Source organism: Odontesthes bonariensis, chromosome 17 (genome assembly GCF_027942865.1).
Source record: "Odontesthes bonariensis isolate fOdoBon6 chromosome 17, fOdoBon6.hap1, whole genome shotgun sequence".
Lineage (NCBI taxonomy): Eukaryota > Metazoa > Chordata > Actinopteri > Atheriniformes > Atherinopsidae > Odontesthes > Odontesthes bonariensis.
Window position 1 is genome coordinate 9,694,320 of NC_134522.1, and position 18,929 is coordinate 9,713,248.

At 40.6% G+C, this 18,929-nt stretch overlaps 1 protein-coding gene across 1 annotated transcript in view; it reads right to left on the reverse strand.

Moving 5' to 3' along the window:
* The window catches only part of eipr1 (EARP complex and GARP complex interacting protein 1), a 72,627-nt gene that overhangs the window by 31,345 nt on the left and 22,353 nt on the right, over positions 1–18,929 (reverse strand). The window contains exons 5-6 of the mRNA XM_075447735.1: positions 11,291–11,390; positions 471–607 (exon numbers count right to left, since the gene is read on the reverse strand). Of these exons, the coding sequence (XP_075303850.1) occupies positions 471–607; positions 11,291–11,390 (237 nt within the window). The remainder of the gene's footprint in view (positions 1–470; positions 608–11,290; positions 11,391–18,929) is intronic.

An 18,929-nucleotide genomic window follows, 5' to 3' on the forward strand; every position in this document is an offset into this window, starting at 1 on the left:
CTCTGACAGTTTGACTTAGACGACTCTCTCATGACTCACTTCTGTCAGATTATGATGCAGTCTGTTCAAACATCCAACTGGCTTTAAGTCAGGTACATGTGGAAATTTGCCACTGAAAAAAACACGTCATAATATAAAGCGGCAAAGCGTGCAAAAAAAAAAAATAAAAATAAAAATAAAAAAAATGGAAAAGCACTGCTTTTAAGTTCTTTTTCCTGGTTGCGCAGTGTTAATGTGAATTTGTGGGTTTCTTTAACAGAGCGCACTTCCTCAAGTTTCCAGGGAAATGGTCAATACAGAAACAGAAGGAGAGGTACTTAAAAAAATATATGAAAAAATCTGCCTTTCCCTTAAATAAGAGACAATTAAAGTATCAATAACAGGGTTTACAGAAAGGGCTCTGAAATATATAATAAACCTGCATGTATTAGAATTTATTGGAGTATCGAGCCTCATGTAACTGATCTCACCTCATAGTGCGAAGGTCCCAGCCTCGAATGGCCGTATCGTTTGCTGTGGCGAGCTGGCTGCAGTTGTGGTGGGGGCTCCACTTGCCAGATGTGAACTTCAACTGGCCTTTACCCTCCAGGGTGACAGTGCTGGAGACCTGCAGAGGACCGGAACACCTTTATTAACATGTCTGAGCATACCTGTGACAAGTGCATTGAATCAGCAAAATGAGGCATTTTAAAAAAAAAAAAAAAAAAAAAAAAAAAAAAGAAGTTTTCCTTGCAGGCCTAACTCACATCCACAATATGACTTTGTAAGAGTACTTGGACAACCTTAACCTGAAGATTTACACCCACAGACACTTATGATCAATTTCCCATATTTTGTGCAGTCCTCATATCTACATGAGTGTGTGCTTTGTTTTATTTCTGCTGACCTGAGCTGCTGCCTATGATGGCCACAACATTCATAGAGATTTTAAATCTCAAGATGATCTATCAACCAAAACAAAATAAACTTTCCGTTTGCACCGTTGCCTTGAAGGACTTCCTTTGTTTTGTTTAGAAGTTGCACTCACGTAAACCCTTTAGTCGCACTAGAGGGAAAAAAATAACAAACTTGAAATACAAAATACCGTTCGTTTGCTGGTTTCACTTATTACTTTTTTTATTTGCACAAAATATGAATGAATACATAAAATCACCACAGTGAAGGCCAGCCTAACAAAAAAATTGATAATACAGTATGTACACAGCAGTAGTGAGATCAATGGCATCCTTTGGCCGTCGTTTTCTGTTGGGCAGCATTCACTTGATGTCACAGGAATTGCAATGCATGAATATAAGTTGGTGATGGTGAATGTGCAGCGGAAAACTAAGGAGTCATGAGTGAGAGGAAAGTAGGAAAGCACAATGACACGAACCGCCGATCTCCTAACATGAAGGGACCACTAATGCCTGTGGTCTAGGACCTTTAAATGCCTCGTTTTGTGGTCAAGGAAACACGAGCAATACCTGGAAAAGTGAATGTCCTCAGGAGGAATTTTCTTCTTAAGTTACTGTATGTCAGATGATGTGTTTTCAGCTTGTTATGCTGCCTCCAGCTCACAAAAAGATCAATTATTGCAGCTTTGTCTCATGGCGGTGATCTACACATGAGATCGCTCAGTTTTAATGGATCAGCTGTCACGTCGAGCATGGGCCCTGAGAGCATTTAAGATTGATTAGTTCTGAAAGTGGAATCAAAGCTGTTCGGACTGGATGCGACTCTTTTCAACTTGGTGTGATATCTTTGGCACATGACTAATAACACTGGATGTGAGAAGTTTAAGCAGGTTAAGTTGCAGCATGTCAGGCTTTTTAAACACGACAACATGCTTGTTATAAGATATTTATCAAACCTGTTCAAACCTTGTTTTCCACAGGTAAAAAATGAAGGTGAAATTAATCAAAGTTAAACGAGTTAAGGTCTTTGAATAATAAAGCATATCACTTCACCAGACTGCTTTAAAAATGGAATCCAATTAATGCAGCAGGCTGGCTTTGGAAATGATCTCTCCCTCAAACTATGATGCATCTCGCAATTCTAAAAAGCAGAATCGCACTGCTCCATTTTTCTCTGCTCCTCGACTATCTGCAGGTTTTTATCCTCATCTCTCTCCTTCTCCCATTTCTCTTCCCCTCCCTCTTTCTCTCCCATCTCTGCTTGCTGGAGCAAGGATCATCGATCGGTCCGTCACCACGCAGCTCCCTGGTACATTCTCATTATTTCAGCTAGGGAGGACAGAGGGTGGGAGACAGAGAGAAGCCGACAGAGCAGGAGGGAGGAGGACGGAGAGTGAAAAACACAGAGGATTAAAGGAAGGGAGACTAGGAAAAGAATGAGTGAAAGGAAAGAAGCTAAAGGAAAGTGGCAAAAGAGGGGTGGAAAATAAAGACGGGGTAAAAAGGGGGAGAAGAATAGTTTCTTCTTTTGCCTTGAAGTCAAATTTCAGGACAATTTCATTAGTGTTCATTACCATGTTTTATCATCAGACTAATCTTAGACGTAGTTCACTTTTATGTTCCTCGAGGCTTCCTCAGACATACCAACAACACCCACAATGTTTCATTTATGTGAGATTGGACAGTCCATAAAGTGACGTATAACACCAGTCTTTATGCGCCACATTAACAGGTCACATTAGCATAAAAAATCTGATCAAACTAAACAGTCTACTGTGGTTGTGTATCAGCACTGAAAAGAAGCGGCGGAAAATTTACCATAGTCACGTGCTTCAAGGTTCCCCGTCTGATATTTTAAAGCTTACAACAGCAGCAAAATCTATTTGCCATGTAAAGATGTACTGATGCAATTATGTTCTTACTGATAGCACATTTTATATCCCAGTGAGAGTGTTGCAAATTGAGTTTTTCTGCTCTATATTGCTGTTAGTGCATCTCCGCCACTAAACAATGAACAAGCAACATCTACATTTTCTACAGTTTTTGGATAGAAAACCTCTCAAAAGAAAAAAGGGGTTTATGGTGCCTTCCCTCTGAACCCAGAAACTGGAATTTCCAACATGGCTGTCTTGTATATGAACAGTGGTGACATCTGCAGTAACAAACTGTTCATTAAAACGTCAGTTTGTGTCCAATTAAATCAGTTGTACACAAAGTACAGTCCAAAAATCAGTGAACATATTGCCACAGTGTTAATAAGAACAAAATGCAGTGAAATGCGCTGTTATCATCTTCCATCCATCCATCCGTCCATTTTCTTCTTACCCAGGATGGGGTCGCAGGGGTAACAGTCAGTCTGAGCGGAGATTCCCAGACCTCCCTCGCCCCAGCATCCTCCTCCAGCACGTCTGGAGGGACAACAAGGCGTTGCCAAGACAGCCGAGAGATATCATCTCTCCAGCAAGTCCTTGCTCTACCCTGAGGCTTCCTCATAGTTGGACACTTCTGAAACATCCCCCTTAGGAGAAGTCAGGGCATCCTGACCAGAAGCTGAAAGCGCCTCAACTGTCTCTTTTGATGCTGAAGAGAAGTAAATCTACCCTGAGCTCCCCACCCAATCCCAAAAGAGAGTCCAGACACCCTCATTTCAGCCGCTTGTATGTGCAATCTCATTCTTTTGGTCACTATCCACAGTAGGTGAGAGCTTGAACGTAGACCGACTGTTAAACTGACAGCTTCGCCTTTGGGCTAAGCTCAGTCTTCATCATAACAGACCGGTATAACCTGCCCCAATCCACCTGTCAATCTCCCGCTCCATTCTGCACCCACTCAGGAACAAGACCCCGGGACACTTAAACTCCTCCACTTCAGAAGTGGGTAATCCACTCAGTTCATGTATGTCCAACAGCAATACAATAATAGTTGGTCAGAGAACAAATTCTGCTGTTTTTTCGGCTTGAAACTGGAACACAGTCAACATGGGTGTGACATCATTCCCAGCTCCAAGTTCCGACTTCTGAGGCGAGCGGAATGCAGCAGAAAACCAGTCCACACTGCTCTGGTTTTTCATGCTGAGACCTTCCAGCTACTTGAAATCAGATTTCACTTTCAGCCTTCAGCCTGTTTGTGTAAGACTGTTTTCACACAGCAGGTACACCAAATCACCACCTTTTTGTATTTTTAGCCACATTTATAATTGTCCCAATAAACAACCGGTGTAATATAATCTCCGCTCTCTTCCCACAAAGTGACTCACATTTGTAATTCCTGGGTCCTCTTTTAACTCCCCGATCAGTGCAGCAGGACTCGCGCTGCACTGATGGTGCAACAGTAAAGCTCGAACTTCGTGCATCCCAAGTTCCCAGCTTTATTAGTGCACTAACCAAATTAGGCGGCCTAACAAGGCAGTGCACACAACACAAGGGGACGCATTCATTTAGGAGGCCAGCAGCACTAATGCAGAGCTATCTGTCAAATCGGCATGCATTCGTGCCTTCTCCAGACTCCAGTGTGTTGGTGCGTCTGCATTTGTTTGTGTGTGAGCAGACGTGTAGGACAAGGTGAGCGGGTGTGCGTCGAGGCATCAGAGATGTTCTCACTCAATTCCACCAGTGAGTCTAATTGATGAGTCCCTAACACACACACACAGAGAAACAAGAAATCTTTTTCAAACAATGCAAACTGGAACGCTCATACCCCAAATCCCCTCGTATATATGCATACACACACACATCAAACTCACACGCTCTAATCTAGGCCAGACCCTCGAGAGAGAGACGTCCATGCTGCAGCTGGACATGGCTTGAGATGAACATATCATCCTCTGACAGACTGAGGGAACAGGAGAGGAGAGTGGGATGAAGAAGGGAGGAGGGAGAGAAGTAAGGAGATTAGCATTCTCATCAGCACTGGAGGAATTTGTCTTGCCTGTCAAATTCCTTCTCCTCTACATTCCCCTTCTCCTCATCAAGCCTGCTCTCTTTCCTTATCCAGACACGCTCTTCCTCCCTCCTAATCTTCATCTTTCAAATCAGCAGGATCCTTCATCATTCGCTCTTTCTCCATCCTCCCTCCTTCATCCCGTTCTCATTATATTCCTTCCCTGGATATTACTGTCCACCAAGCTCCTTCTCCTTCGATGCAGGAATAATAACTGCATCGAACACACACCTCTGCCGTCCACTCATCCTCACGTCGGACGCTCACAAACAAACAGAATTATTATCACAAGCAGCAAATACATCTTAAACGTTGTATGTGCTGATGGATATAATAAGTAAGATTTGACTAACTATCACAAAGGGATGCTATAATGTTGTCAAAGGTTAAACTAAAATGATCACGTTTATTTTTGGTTCATTTGCCATGATTACACTTTGCCAGCCAAAGCAATAGCACACCTCTGAAGATTAACACTACTTATTCCCAGGGCATCAATTACTGCCGTTGTTGCAAAGCTGCTGGCGTCTCAGAGATACGCACAAGTTATCCGATGGGGTTGGTGCTCTGACGCATGAGAGCGAGTTGTGTTAGACGACAATAGCAAACTCATTCTGTGTCTGAACAGGTCCTGCATAGAATGAAATAAACATGACTTGCAAAAAAAACCATCTCGTAAAGATTTTGCAAACAAAGTGAGGTGAATCTGATCTGCATGGACCACCAGAATGTGGCATCAGATAACTCGTGCTTTGAAAGCTTTTTGACGGCGATTAAATGTTTTTATTTTCATTCATACACTTTTTATCGTAAATAAGACAACTCATAATAAAGCAGTTACGGTGGGTGACACCGAGTTAGGGTTAATCCTAAACTCGTTTCAGTATTTTGTTCCAATTTAGTGGCACAGAAGTCACTGAAACTGTGGCACATGTAATCTTTTTCTTTGTGTTCCAGGACATGATTTTCTATTTTTCTGTGTATATAGGTTAAAAGATAACTGAACATTTAAATACAGGTGGAGGATATTTAGTGAAACTGTTATGAAAGTATAGTGACAAACCATTTTAAAAGTTGAAAAAAGTCCATTTAAGGCGAGAGACGAAGATTTGGAGGTGGAGTTATGTACATCACCCAAGTGACTCTAATTTATCTCCGCTCCAACCCAGAACCTTCATTTACTGTTGAGAAAGCGTAATGTCTCATCTTACCACAGACACCCTCACAATGGCCACTTTTACAAGGACAGCAATAATTCAATAGCCTGTTTAAAACCTCGCTCTAAAGGCCATTTAAACTGCATTTTAAGATCACATTAACCTGTTTGAAGTCATATATGGAGTAAGCAACAATGATATTTAGGTATGTAGTCCAATATTTGGACTGGCGGCCTGTCTAGTGTGCACCCCGCCTCTCGCCCATTGACCGCTGGGATAGGCTCCAGCCCCCTCGTGACCCGACCGAGGGATTCAGCGGGTATAGAAAATGGATAGATGGAGTCCAATATTAGGCAACAAATTTACTTGCTTTTAATTACAGATACATGTGTTTATCATGGCTCCTAGCATATCCTGCACTTGTTTGGAGCATCGTTTGTGCATGTCCTCAAAAATGAACTCTACACGTTCACATGCTGCAATATGTATGTAGGCAGGTAGGTACATTGTGTGGCGAATTCGACCGGATAAAGAGGTTGTAGGGTCGGCAGTGGTGAAAACAGTAGGTAGTTTTGAGAACGTCCGAAATCATCCGTGTCCTTAAGATGTATTTTTTCCCCACTGCACAGTGACAAACATGCTCGGAAAATTGTTGGCAAGAGATCAGTACCATTTTGGAAAAGTCCGTACGTAGAGAAAAATGTTGGAAAAACAGAGTGGGGACAGTGCCGATGGCATGTTTTTTCCGGCCTGATTCATCTAGTGTGTCCCCTAGTGGAAGCCTCCGATAACAAGCATGGTACACAGGCAAGTATGTCAACAATTACACCCATGACGAAGCGAGCTGCTTGCGTGAGCTTGTGAATAAAAAGCATGTATATTTCTGACCTTGGCCACATTACATAGACATGTATACACTTTAATCTCAATTCTGACTCTAATGAGGAATACTCTAGGTTCTGTTGAGTTCAAATCAGGTAACTGCAAAAAGAAAGAAGACATAGTTTTGCCACGCGGGAGAAAACCCTGTACTGCTCTGTGTTTTGGTATCTACAGATATTATGATAGGCTATATCTTCAAGAAACTCTTGAAGACCCAGCTCCTCAGAGAGCATCTCCTATCCTACCACTTACCCTGTATTTCCCTACGCCTTCTACAGCACTTTATCTTTCGGTACTTCCTTCTATGCCTGCACTCTATTGCTACACTGTCACCCCTGTCACCTCTGACAGAGCCTGACTAGTGGTTTGCTTCTATGTAGCTTATTGTTAGCTTTGATATTAGCTGTAATGTTATATATTTTTTAAATTGTAAGTCGCTTTGGATAAAAGCGTCTGATAAATGCATAAACATAAGCATAAACATCTTTGGCTTTGTGAGGGTGGGTACATGGCTTCCATAATATCACAGCATTTTCAGTTTAATAGAAATGACCCAAAACTCTGCATAATTAGCCTGGCACACACTGGCAGAGTGAGAGGCCATGAAGAAGGTGGTCGTGTGCATGCGTTTATCCAAACTTCACCTTGTGAACTCACTGAGATGAACACAAAATGCACACACACATACCTGGAACCATTAGATGTGGGACCTTAATGCCCTTAATGTGAATCTGTCTGCGGGTGTATGAATTACTAATTAGTCAACTAATGTATATTCTTTATCAGGCCTGGGTTCTAATAGAACAGAACACTCACGGCCACGAAAGCCTTGGCTGACAAAAAAAACAACATCACTTCTTGAGCCACATGCGTGCACACCTGACACACACCACTGTCTGTAGGCTTTGAATATATAATGGGGCTTTTAAGTGCAAAACTGGCAGGTTGGAGACGGTGAATCTAAAGTGAAGAGCCTCTTCACCTTGCATTATGAAGGACATGACCACAGGAAAATTGACCACAAGTATTTACACTCAATTTAGTTCCATGGCACTTCTGGTGTATTAAAAATCATCAATGAGTGTTTCTGCCAGCCAGGGACAATTTTGACAACCTAAGTCTGGCTTTCTATCTCCCCTTTTTCCACCCAACGATGTTTTCTTTCATAACTTTCTAAAGTGATAAATTTAGCAGCCAGAAGGGATTGTGTCTGGATGATGGATGACAGCACTCTTCACAACATAATTATTGTCAAAATTATTCTCACACACACACACACATATGTGTATATATATATATATATATATATATATATATATATAGCCATATATGTCCACAAGAGTACAAAAGGAACGCCAACTACACTTAATAGAGGTCTAATGTACATGTACTTTCAATGAAGACTGTGAAGGCACGCGAAGAAACAAGTGTATCATTTCTGTACCCAAAGCTGCAGTTGTAAGTTGAAAAGTACCCTGTAAGGTACAGAAATGGTTCTCAAGGTGGACATTTGTTTCATTCTATTGGTACAAACTCATCAATGACGACTGGAGGTCCATAAATGTACCTTTAATACCCACGTGGCTCAGGCTTATCCATAGGCTCCATAACTCTTATTCAATTATTCATAGATGTTTTAGATAATCTATAAATCAAACTCAATGGCAGAATATTTCTCACTGTAGAGTTTGTTCATTCAGTCAGCATAACATAGTTAGATGCTTCCACTTTCCAACATAGCTACTTCCCATTTTACGTTTTTATTTGTTTAATAAGCATTGAGACAGTTTCATAGTTGATCTGTTGGGGTATTTTTAGATTCTTTTGGCTGAGGCCTGTGAAGTTTGCAGGTCCTTGTGTCCGAATGGGTTTTGTTCTAGTACTCTGGCTTCCTATCTGATTGCAGGTGTGAGCATGTGTTTTTGAGGGTATGGTTTTTGCCTCATACAGGTGGTGCAGAATCGTAAGGATACAGACAGGAACGTACAAAAATGTGATTTTCAAGGTTCAGTGTTTGTACCCTTTTAAGCACAGCTGGGAAAACATATGTACCTTTCTGAGACCTTTCCTAGATCTTGATTTCTTGGTGGTTATGTCACGTAATGTTTCATGCTGGGATGTGAGGACCATCCTGTGAGGTCTACTAAATGATTACCTTTTGTTTGGTTTGGTTAACAATTTGATCAAATTGGTCAAAACTAATATAGAAATGAAGTAGCTATGGACAGAGCAAAGGTGTCTTAGGAGACATTAAATCTCCTTACCCTAAACTCATTAAGGTCTAGGAAACGCTGAGGAAAATACATTTTCTTCACTGTTTCACCACACAAAGACGGTCCTGCAGTCACAGCACTCAATGGACAATTTTGGAGGGAAGCTATGAAAGCTACAGTAATTTTGACAAACCAAAACATGTCCAAGTGTGACATTGCATGTTTCCACGCACCAGGCTGTAAATTAAACAATTAATAACTAGAGCTCACCATAGAAGAGACAAAGGCCCCGAAAAGGTCTCAATAAAAATAATTGAAACATAATTATTATCACAGAGGCCAACAACAAAACTATCGATATCCTTTGAATGGTGTGATATCCTTTGAATGGTGTTACAGTGCCGCCGTCGCGGTGGCCCCCTGCCCCCCCCCCCCTTTTTCTGTCTTCTCAAACCCCAGCTGGTCGAGGCGGATGGCCACCCTTCCTGAGTCTGGTTCTGCCAGAGGTTTCTTCCTGTTAAAAGGGAGTCGTTTCTCTCCACAGTTGCCTCAGGCACGCCGCTCAGGCCGGGAGATTGGACCGAAAAACAAAAAGTTTTCAGTGCAATCTGTTGGTTTTCTTAGCTAGGAAATTGTTTTTGAATTGGCTCTATATGAACGAATTGGATTATTTTATGAATTATGATTATTATTAATTAATTGAATTCCAATTGGCTTGAATTGGACTTACTATCTAAGTGCCTTGAGATGACATTTGTTGTATTTGGCGCTATATAAATAAAAATGAATTGAATTGAATTGAACAAAACCTGCTTTGAAACCACAAGATCCTTTTCTAGGAACAAGGGATTTTTTTGGAGGTTTGTTTCTTCTGCCTCGTGCATTTCCACCCCAGGAACCAGGTGCCAAATTAAGTTATTTAATCCCCCAAAAAGGGCCCTGGAGGGGAGGTAATAATTCTAATTGGAACTTTTGGGATTAGGCTTCCAGCGCTGAAAATTTCTGAGTAGCTGAGTAACAGTCTGTTAACTTTAAGATGTACCACAGGAATATTTGTTGCCGTTTGTGAAAACACAATATTTAGACTTAAACGTTCATATCTGCTTCAATCAGTTGAGAAGAGACAACATGAATCAGAAGCTTGAGAAGGAATGTTGAGGGGGAACAGCGATTGCAACAACAAAGCACTAAATCATAGAAATAAACTGTTAGAAACTGTTTCACAGCAGTTATGTTTTAAGGCACAAACAAAAACAACTCGACTCATAGAAATGTGTGACATTGATGATAATGTGTGCATCTGTGCTGCATTAGCGCTGCATTAGCGCTGCGGCCACGACGCTGTGTTGTTCTTACGCTTCAGACTTAGCTTTAGCCTAATCTGCCCTGTAACTTATTCCCCAATGGAAGGACAGAAGACTCAGGGCCAGAATAATCTATTAACTCCTTGAAGTTGTAAAAAGGTACTGAGTGCATTTGGTCAAAATGTGGCTTGGGATTTTTAAAGTGGTTTTGTGATAAATCAGAATGGAGGTTTATTGTGATCTAAGGAAAAATAAATATTTGTATTGTGGTAATAATACATAAGAATGATTCTCTCAGCTGACAGAATCATCATGTTATTAACGGCAGGTATTTTTTTGTGCGGTTGTTGTGCATTAGAGATGCTTTCAGATGGGAAGTGACTGCCCCCAGCACCTCTTGTGCACCCTCTTCTCACTGAAAATGAATTGATAGCAAGTGTCACCTCCCAAGTTAAAAGCAGGCTCTCTCTATACTCACATTTTGAGTATACTATAGACTCATATTCATTTGCTGAAAATGAATGACAAAAAAGACATTTGCCATTTTTTACTTTGAAATGATTGATTATGTTGATATCCCTGTATTCTTTTGTCCATGATAACAGCCCTAGTTTTAACCATTTATGCGCAGATATCAGTTATTTTCCCCTAGTAATTACTTCTCTAGGTCTTGAATTACTTCTCTTATTACACAAGACTATTACTATCACTTTGGGACAGACTTGACCAGAATAACATGAAAGGAGCTTCAACTTAGATCTATCCAGATTCTCTGTGTGAATGTGTGTGTATGGAACCGATAACACCAAGACGATATGGTGGTTATCAAATAATGAGCTAGCTTTTGTGCGATGTGGTGTGTGTGTCTGAGTGCGCACTGTGCTTTACAGTTTGTGTCTTACTTTGGCCTGTGTGGAGCTCTCCTGCAGGTCCCAGAGCAGCGCATGGTTATCAGCCAATGAAATCACACGCTTGCCATCCCCCATGGGCTCCCACAGCACGCTGTAAATGCACAAAGACACACACGCAGCACACACACACACAAACACAAAATACCAGAGTCACAGTCCGAACACACAAGTTGATCAGATGTGCAGACATTTCAGGCTAATCTGCAAATAAAACACACATCAGGTGATGTAGGGCCTTACATGATTACTACATACAGAACCACAATTTGACCCATTTCAAACATCTGATGATACAGCGTAGGACTGCCTGAAGATGTCTCTGCATGCACAATATCCACATGAAGATTAGAGTATTTAGGAAAGTTTTCAAAGTGCAGAAAAAAACAAATCTTGTTGACATCTCAAAGTGCTTTACAGTGCAAGGTAATTTTCACTGATTCCTACACATTCAGCATTTTACACTTTGGAGGCAATGTGGTGCTCAGTATCTTTCCCAAGATATGAGACAAGCTGAGGAAACGCTGACCTGCCGATTGGTGGACAACTTAAGTTTGAAGGTCTGCAACTAAAATCAGCCCTGCTGCGCAACAACATACAGGACTACAGAGTTGGAGGTGTGCTGTTTAAGGCGCTGCCAGGTCTGGTTGTATCACTGCGTTTAACATCATTTTTGGACAACAAAACAGAGCCTAATGGTTTGTTCATATTCATTTTGATTTAAAAAAATACCAGGAAAGGTTTCTTGGCAGCTTGTTTATTCAAGGCAGTTTCACTGTGAGGTAACCACTCTTTAGGAAATAATTTGATCACATGTGCACAGTTATACGCAGTGACACCTGCGAGAAGACAGCAGTCTTAAAACTGACAGGTTAAAACTGTCCAGCAGTCAGATTCACTGGAAAAGTTGGGGTTAACAGTCGTGAAGAGCACCACAGGGTGGTGTTAAAGAAGGAGCACCAACTGTTGCCTTTCCATTTCAGATTCCATCCTGGTGGTCTTTTGTGACTTCCAGTCCAGTCCAGCTCTCCTAACCTTTAGGGCAGCATGGTCCTCAATGTTTGTAAAATGTTTTAACTCAGAGTCACGTGTCCTCTGTGGATGGCAGAGTTTGCCAAACTGGGGATGTTTATTTAAACTGCAGAGATGAGATTAGAAAGAACTGGATTCATTTTGTGAATAGCAAAGCTGAAATATGGCACAACCGCAGACCTGGCAACACACAAGGTCAGAGAATCAGAATTATTTATATTAACCATCTTGTATCACAGATGTTACAGGGCTGTATGTGCACCTACAGGACTTACAGAATGTGGATTGATTTCGTAAAGAGCCAGCAGTGCATTTAATGTAAGAACTGAGGTTTCAGGAGCAACCGCTCTCTGAGGACCCTCGGTGGATTGATTTTGTGAAGAGCCATGGTTATACCACCTGCCTCGTATTTCTACCTGGAGCCAAATGCATAAAACTGTGGATTCATGACCAAAACTGTATGCATTTACAGAGACAGACATGTGTATACATATTCTTTTTGTCAAGAAACTCTACACATGTGCATAAACCGGATTTCTACGCCATTTTTTTGCCATGAATGGAAGCAGATACCCCCGCCCCCCCGAATTAGTTCGTTCATATCTAAATAGAATTTGCACCACGACCAACAGAACAAGTACAGTTTTATTGAATATAAAACTGAGATTCAACACCGAAGCAGAGGAAAATTAAATCAGTTTTATTCTGTCTCTGTAATCCCAAACAGAAAAAAAATCAGCTGAATTAAAAAAGTAACAAGCGATTAGCTCTGTAAGTTTAGAGCAAATGACCCAGCAGAGGTGAAACTATAGAAAACAGGAGTCAAAACGAGAATCAGCTCACACAACAGCAGAGGAACGGAAACTTCTGTTTTTTCTGCAGCGGATGAACACACGCATCTACGGTTTTTGGAGATGACACTGATGTACAGATGCATCATGGAATGTTTGATGTTTTCCTAAATAGATGTGTCGAAGCCTGTGAGACAATCTGGTGCCAGAAAATCAGAGCCAGCTCTAAATAGTATTTTTCTTTTTAAAGTCTGATTAGAGAGGTCTTCCACAACGCACAGCTGCAGTTATTATAGCTCCCACAATTACTGCAAATATGAATATACTAGGAAAACTCTTGATGACAAACAAAATCAGAATAAATCAATATCATAATGAGCAATATCTGTGAAACTGTCTATTTTGTTTTTTTGGTAAACATTTCCTCATATCAAGGTTACGTTGCATACATACCATTGTGTGTGCGTACAGTCTAAAGCAAAAGTGTTTCCCAAACTCTTTTCATGACAACTTTTTAAAGTTGATAAATCCTCCTGACTCAAATTACATTAGACTTAGTTTCTCGAAAAGATCATTTGTGCATTTACAAACGTTTAGGACTATTTTTATTGCCGGTTAAGCATTATCTTTGACACAATTTATACTTAATGAAACAAAGTAAGTAAAAAATAAGGTGCACGTGTGTTATGAATCGTTTATGCATCTGGCCCCTGGCGGTTTCACAAACCTTCACCAGAGACAGTAGGGATTATAACGGATACACCCATGTGACTGCAGGATTGAGACTCTTTCCCAGCTGGGATGCTTACGCTGTGTCGATATACTATCCGAATGCATGGGACAACATGGCTGCCATACAGTTCAACAATGCTGGCAAAATAGTTCATCGCTCGAAGGCCTCTGAAGTATCTAACATCTGCCCAGTGTGCATTAGCGACCTCACACCTGGGCAGACTTCTTTGGTTAAATCAAGCTCAGCTCTGTTTGCCCTTCAGTCTGGATTGTCTAAACTGATCTTAAATCTGTTAATTAGGTGTCTTAGAGCTGAAAATACTGCTCATTTGAAAACATAATTTAATTTACTTGGGGATTTTTTAAATCATTCATGTTTAGCTAAATGTTTAATGACGGTTTTTGTGATGTGATGAACTCAAAACGGATTTTTTTTCTTGCTTTACTAAGAATGAAATATTCCTAATTACATGATTTTTATTTTTAGAAAAGGTTAAAGTGTGCAACAACGAGAAAGATCTATGAGAAAAAATATATCAAAATAAAAAATTAGCCTGTAATCTCTACATTAATTTTGTTTTTATTAGTTCAGCATGAACCAGTTATATCGATTTGTGCAGCGGATCCTTCAAAGTCAAAGAAAAGCCGTATAATCGTCAAAAAAGGCATATAGAAGAAGAATATTGTTCCGAGGGTGACGATCAAGAAGAAGAAGAACGTTGAAGAATCATCGGTAGGGAATCGAGTTTTATGTGAAGCTTGAGGGTGCACATTTAAAAAATGAAAGGTCAAGAACCGGCAACAGCGCATGAATCAACCTTGTCAAAGAAGTGAAAACATAAAGAAGCAAAAAAAAAGGTTGGGATAGGTGCAAGCAGAGAAGAAGGATAAACACTGGTGTGGCCTTTCCCAGGCTGAAATCACTGATAAAGAAGTAATCATAGTGATGCTGAAGTTGTTCGCTTCTCCCTGACAGGTAATTTAGCTTTCTAATAGAGACTAGAGCACTTTGTTGCTAGATGGTGGGTCGACGACATTTGAAGTGGTTGTTATCTCCGACGTGACCATTAGATGTCAGTAACCAGTCCACACTGTTCCTTTAAGTTAAATCAGATTCTACAGATCACAAATTCATTTTATGGATTTTTTTTTTTTAACCCAGATGCACGTATCAGCCATGATCCTCCTCAGGGGGTTTGTGTTGTTGATTAATTGTGTGCGTGGATAGTCATCTTAGTTGATTGCTACAATCTTTACTAATTAAGCCAGAATTATAAACTGTCCACGAGAGTGCCGATGACACATAGCTGCACTCTGTGTGGCTAGCACAGAGTGCTTATTGGCAAATGCTGCAGCCCAATTCTGTCAATCTAGCTCCACAAGACTGGAACACACAGTTGCCTCACTGCTGTTACAATTTAGCTTTTACTGCATACTTTACTTTGATCGCTCCCTGCATACAACCGTCTACAGAGTATTGATTCTTTACTGCACGCCTCTCGGAGTTGTGATTCTCCACTGTGCTCTACTTAAAGAGTGTATTCTGCGCACAGGGCTGCGCTCACTGTTTTTCATTATTCCCTTGATGTTGCCTGGATAACTTGTGTGCTTTTGTTACTTTCTGTTAGTTTGAATAGCTTTAGCTGCTAAATAAAGACAGAAGCAACTACAGAGAGGAGGCACAATCCAAGCAGCGCTTTCAACTCCAAACCCTGCCACATGTCAGTGAAGTCATAGACCTGGCAATACGCTTAAAATAACTTTGGCCTCAAAAGGCTGTTATATGCTTGTTACGGTTTTGATTTAGTGAGACTTTGCAGCTCAAGAAGAAGAAGAAAAGGCCATGTTTAATCTGGGTTAAAGGATGTGAAATGTCACAGAAGTGCAGATGTAGCCTGGCTAAACCTGCTGTCATTAAACATTTACCAAATGATGCCATTTATTTAAGGAGTTAAAAAATTAGACAACTCCATTTTCTTGGACTCATTTGTCAACCTGGAGCAGCAGCAACAAAGCCAGAGTTTGAGAGAAAGAGAGCAGACGTGTTAGAGAAGGTGAGTGTGCTGGAGAGAGATAAAGAAAATGACAGAGGACTGGAGGGAAGACAAAGTTTAAGTTTTCTTTTGGATTGAATACAGGTTTCTAATATGCATAGTGTCATTAGGAAACGTGGGGCAGTGAGTGGGAGTGATCAAGGGAGGCAGAGGAGCTGTGTTTATCAGGGCTGTGAATTCATGGCTGCTGAGGGACAGCTTTTACTGCCCTCTTGAGGAGCTAACAGTCATGGACCCGGCATGCTCAGACAGGCCTGAATACTAACAGAAAGCAAACATCTTGTCATTCAGGAAAACAATACACTGACTTAAATTCATTACCTGGAGACCCCAAAAATATGAATGTATATTTTTCCTTAAAAAAGTCACCAATACAAAAATAAAAATGGTGACATTACACATTAATTTACTGTTACACATAAATTTATTTTCTCACATAAATGTGATATAAAAATGACAAAAAGAAGCAATATTATTCATTTTCTTAAACTGTGGCTGTCTACTTCTGACAATGTGACAAATGCAAGATGTCTGAAATTGTTTTGCTGGTTTTGCTCCGTATTCAGAAGATGTAATGAAGGTGAACTAACCGTAAAAATTTGGGAAAAAAATGTACAGTTTAAGCTCGCTTGATGTGGTTTTTGCCTTTTCAAAAGAAGATTTGCTTTAGGGGGGATGGAAATGTGACTGACCAGCATCTTTGTGGATGTTATTTTTTTTTCCCAACTGAGCGGAAGTGGTGCAATTCAATTCAGGGACAGCTTACAGGACAACTACTTCTCTTACTGAAATACAACCATAAAAAACATAGCCTATACTACCACTCACTGGTTATACTAGACATCCTAGTTTATTCACTTCAAACCAGTCATTGAAAACATATCTAATTTATATTTATTTTTGTAAATTTTCAAAAAAGCCCCGTTCAAATTTGCTTTGCCAGTGAGTGAAAACTCTGCTTTAGTGCTAGTAAAACAACTGAGCTATGCTTATAGCTTGAATGGGGCATTTAACTGGACTACTGTTCCTGTCCCAGTTTACATGCACATGGCGCAAATCAGGATTTGGTTCGAATAATGTCCACCAACCCAACACCGTGGACTGTGTGAGCAAACGTTAAAGACACACTGCTGCTTCTAACCTTCTCAATGGGAGATCATTACACATCTAAGTAAAGCTAAATTCACTGAAGACGTTGCTTTTAGTTACTTGAAAGATGATCTCGTCAAAAGACACAGTGGTAATTGAAAGATCGAAAGGCTGCCACAGGAGAACCAACAATAAGCCAATCAATGGGCATGACTAAAACCTCAATGAAGTTGCTGGCTAATAGTTGCTTTTCTTCTGAACTCTTAAGGCACTGCAGCTAAACAACCAATGATAAATTTTTTCTAACTCTGCTCTCCTCCTCTCCTAAAACTCAGTCTAAACTGGTATGTTGGCGTAGCTACACTTCTGTGCCGACTTGAAATTCCATTAAATTTAGATCTGTATGGTGATATCTAGTTATTAGTTCGGTCAAATCTTACAACCTAGACAGCAGAAAACCATTAGAGTGAAGACAATGTCAGACTGAAGCTGGAAACAGAGTGCAACAAGACACTTCTGATACAATTTATTCAAATATTGTAGTTCTTGGAAGGAAAACTGATAATAGCTATTTTAGCTCCTTAAGCTAATTATTAGCTAAAGACTCTGAAATTGACTCATCTATATTTTTGAGAGAACTGCCCCAATAACCTAGCCTGGCTGACGCGTCCACATCTCGATGAGATGGTGGTCTGGGAACTAGGTGTGCATTTTCTCGTATTTGAGGCGTGGTTTACGAATGCCTAGAGCTGTTTATTGGGCGCTACGAATGTCTATCAAATGGCGTCTGGTTCTTATACCAGATGACGTATGTAGAGCGACAGAAATTCGACGAGGAAGAAGGCAATGAAATCTTTCAACGCCAAACGTTGCTCTTTTTTAAAAGTAAACTTGCGTTCTAGGCTACTTAAAACACTTTCTAAGGCTGCATCGAACGGTAACGTTGTGTCCGCTGCCATGTTGGATTAACACTCTACAAGCTTCGGTGTCGTGCATAGACGTCATCATCGTCTTGCTGCCCCCCCCGTTCTGTGATTGGCTCCCTAACTCAGGCAAAAATAAGGGTGATGGTTTCCAGGCTGCCTTTGCAGTGTGAATGAAATCGCGCGCAAAGCAGCATGGGAATTCCCAGGTTACCAATAACCCATAAATAAGGGAAGAAAATGTTGTTAATCTTGAAGTTTTCAAGTAAAGGCAAATAGTTTTTTGGCACAGGACAAGGATTGTACTGTGGAATTGCTTCAAGACATTTGTGAAAGTAAATCAGGAAAAATGAACAAATAAGAACCTTATTCCTAAACAAAAACCATTGCTGTGATAAAACAGCTTTTACCTTCCCATGTCCTCAGCATGTAAATAATATATGTCCATATGTAAATGAACCTTGGTTGGATACCCCAGTGTGTAAAGCCTATAGATGGATACCGGAGCTTGTCAGATAGAAGCTCTTCTCCTTTCACTCTCACACATGCATCAGCACACCATAGGACTAATTAAAATACTCTTCGCACTTTGGGATTTACACCCCGTATGCTTCCCTATAGTATCAATTAATCCATGCAGTATAGATACAGGCAGACAGTTGGTGTGCTGCATCTCATATCGTCTTTCTGTCTTATTAAACACTATAAGTTATGTGCATTTGACCTTGAGCTCTGCAACAAGCCAGCTTCTGGAACGGTATGTAAATACTGTCGGGTACAGCTATGGAGGTTTTACAGCCCCATATATCTAAGTCAGGGACAAGGATGCACTTCTCTCTCTCCTATGTGTCTCTCCATGTCTCTCGCTCCTCAGATTGTGCTTTGCATCTATAGGAGTTTAATGTTAGGCCATCCTGTACAAAGCCAGCAGATTACACAAACACAGGGATGCATGCGTGTGTTTCTTCTTCCTCCTGGATAAGATAAGGTAGAAGATAAGAATTCCTAATGT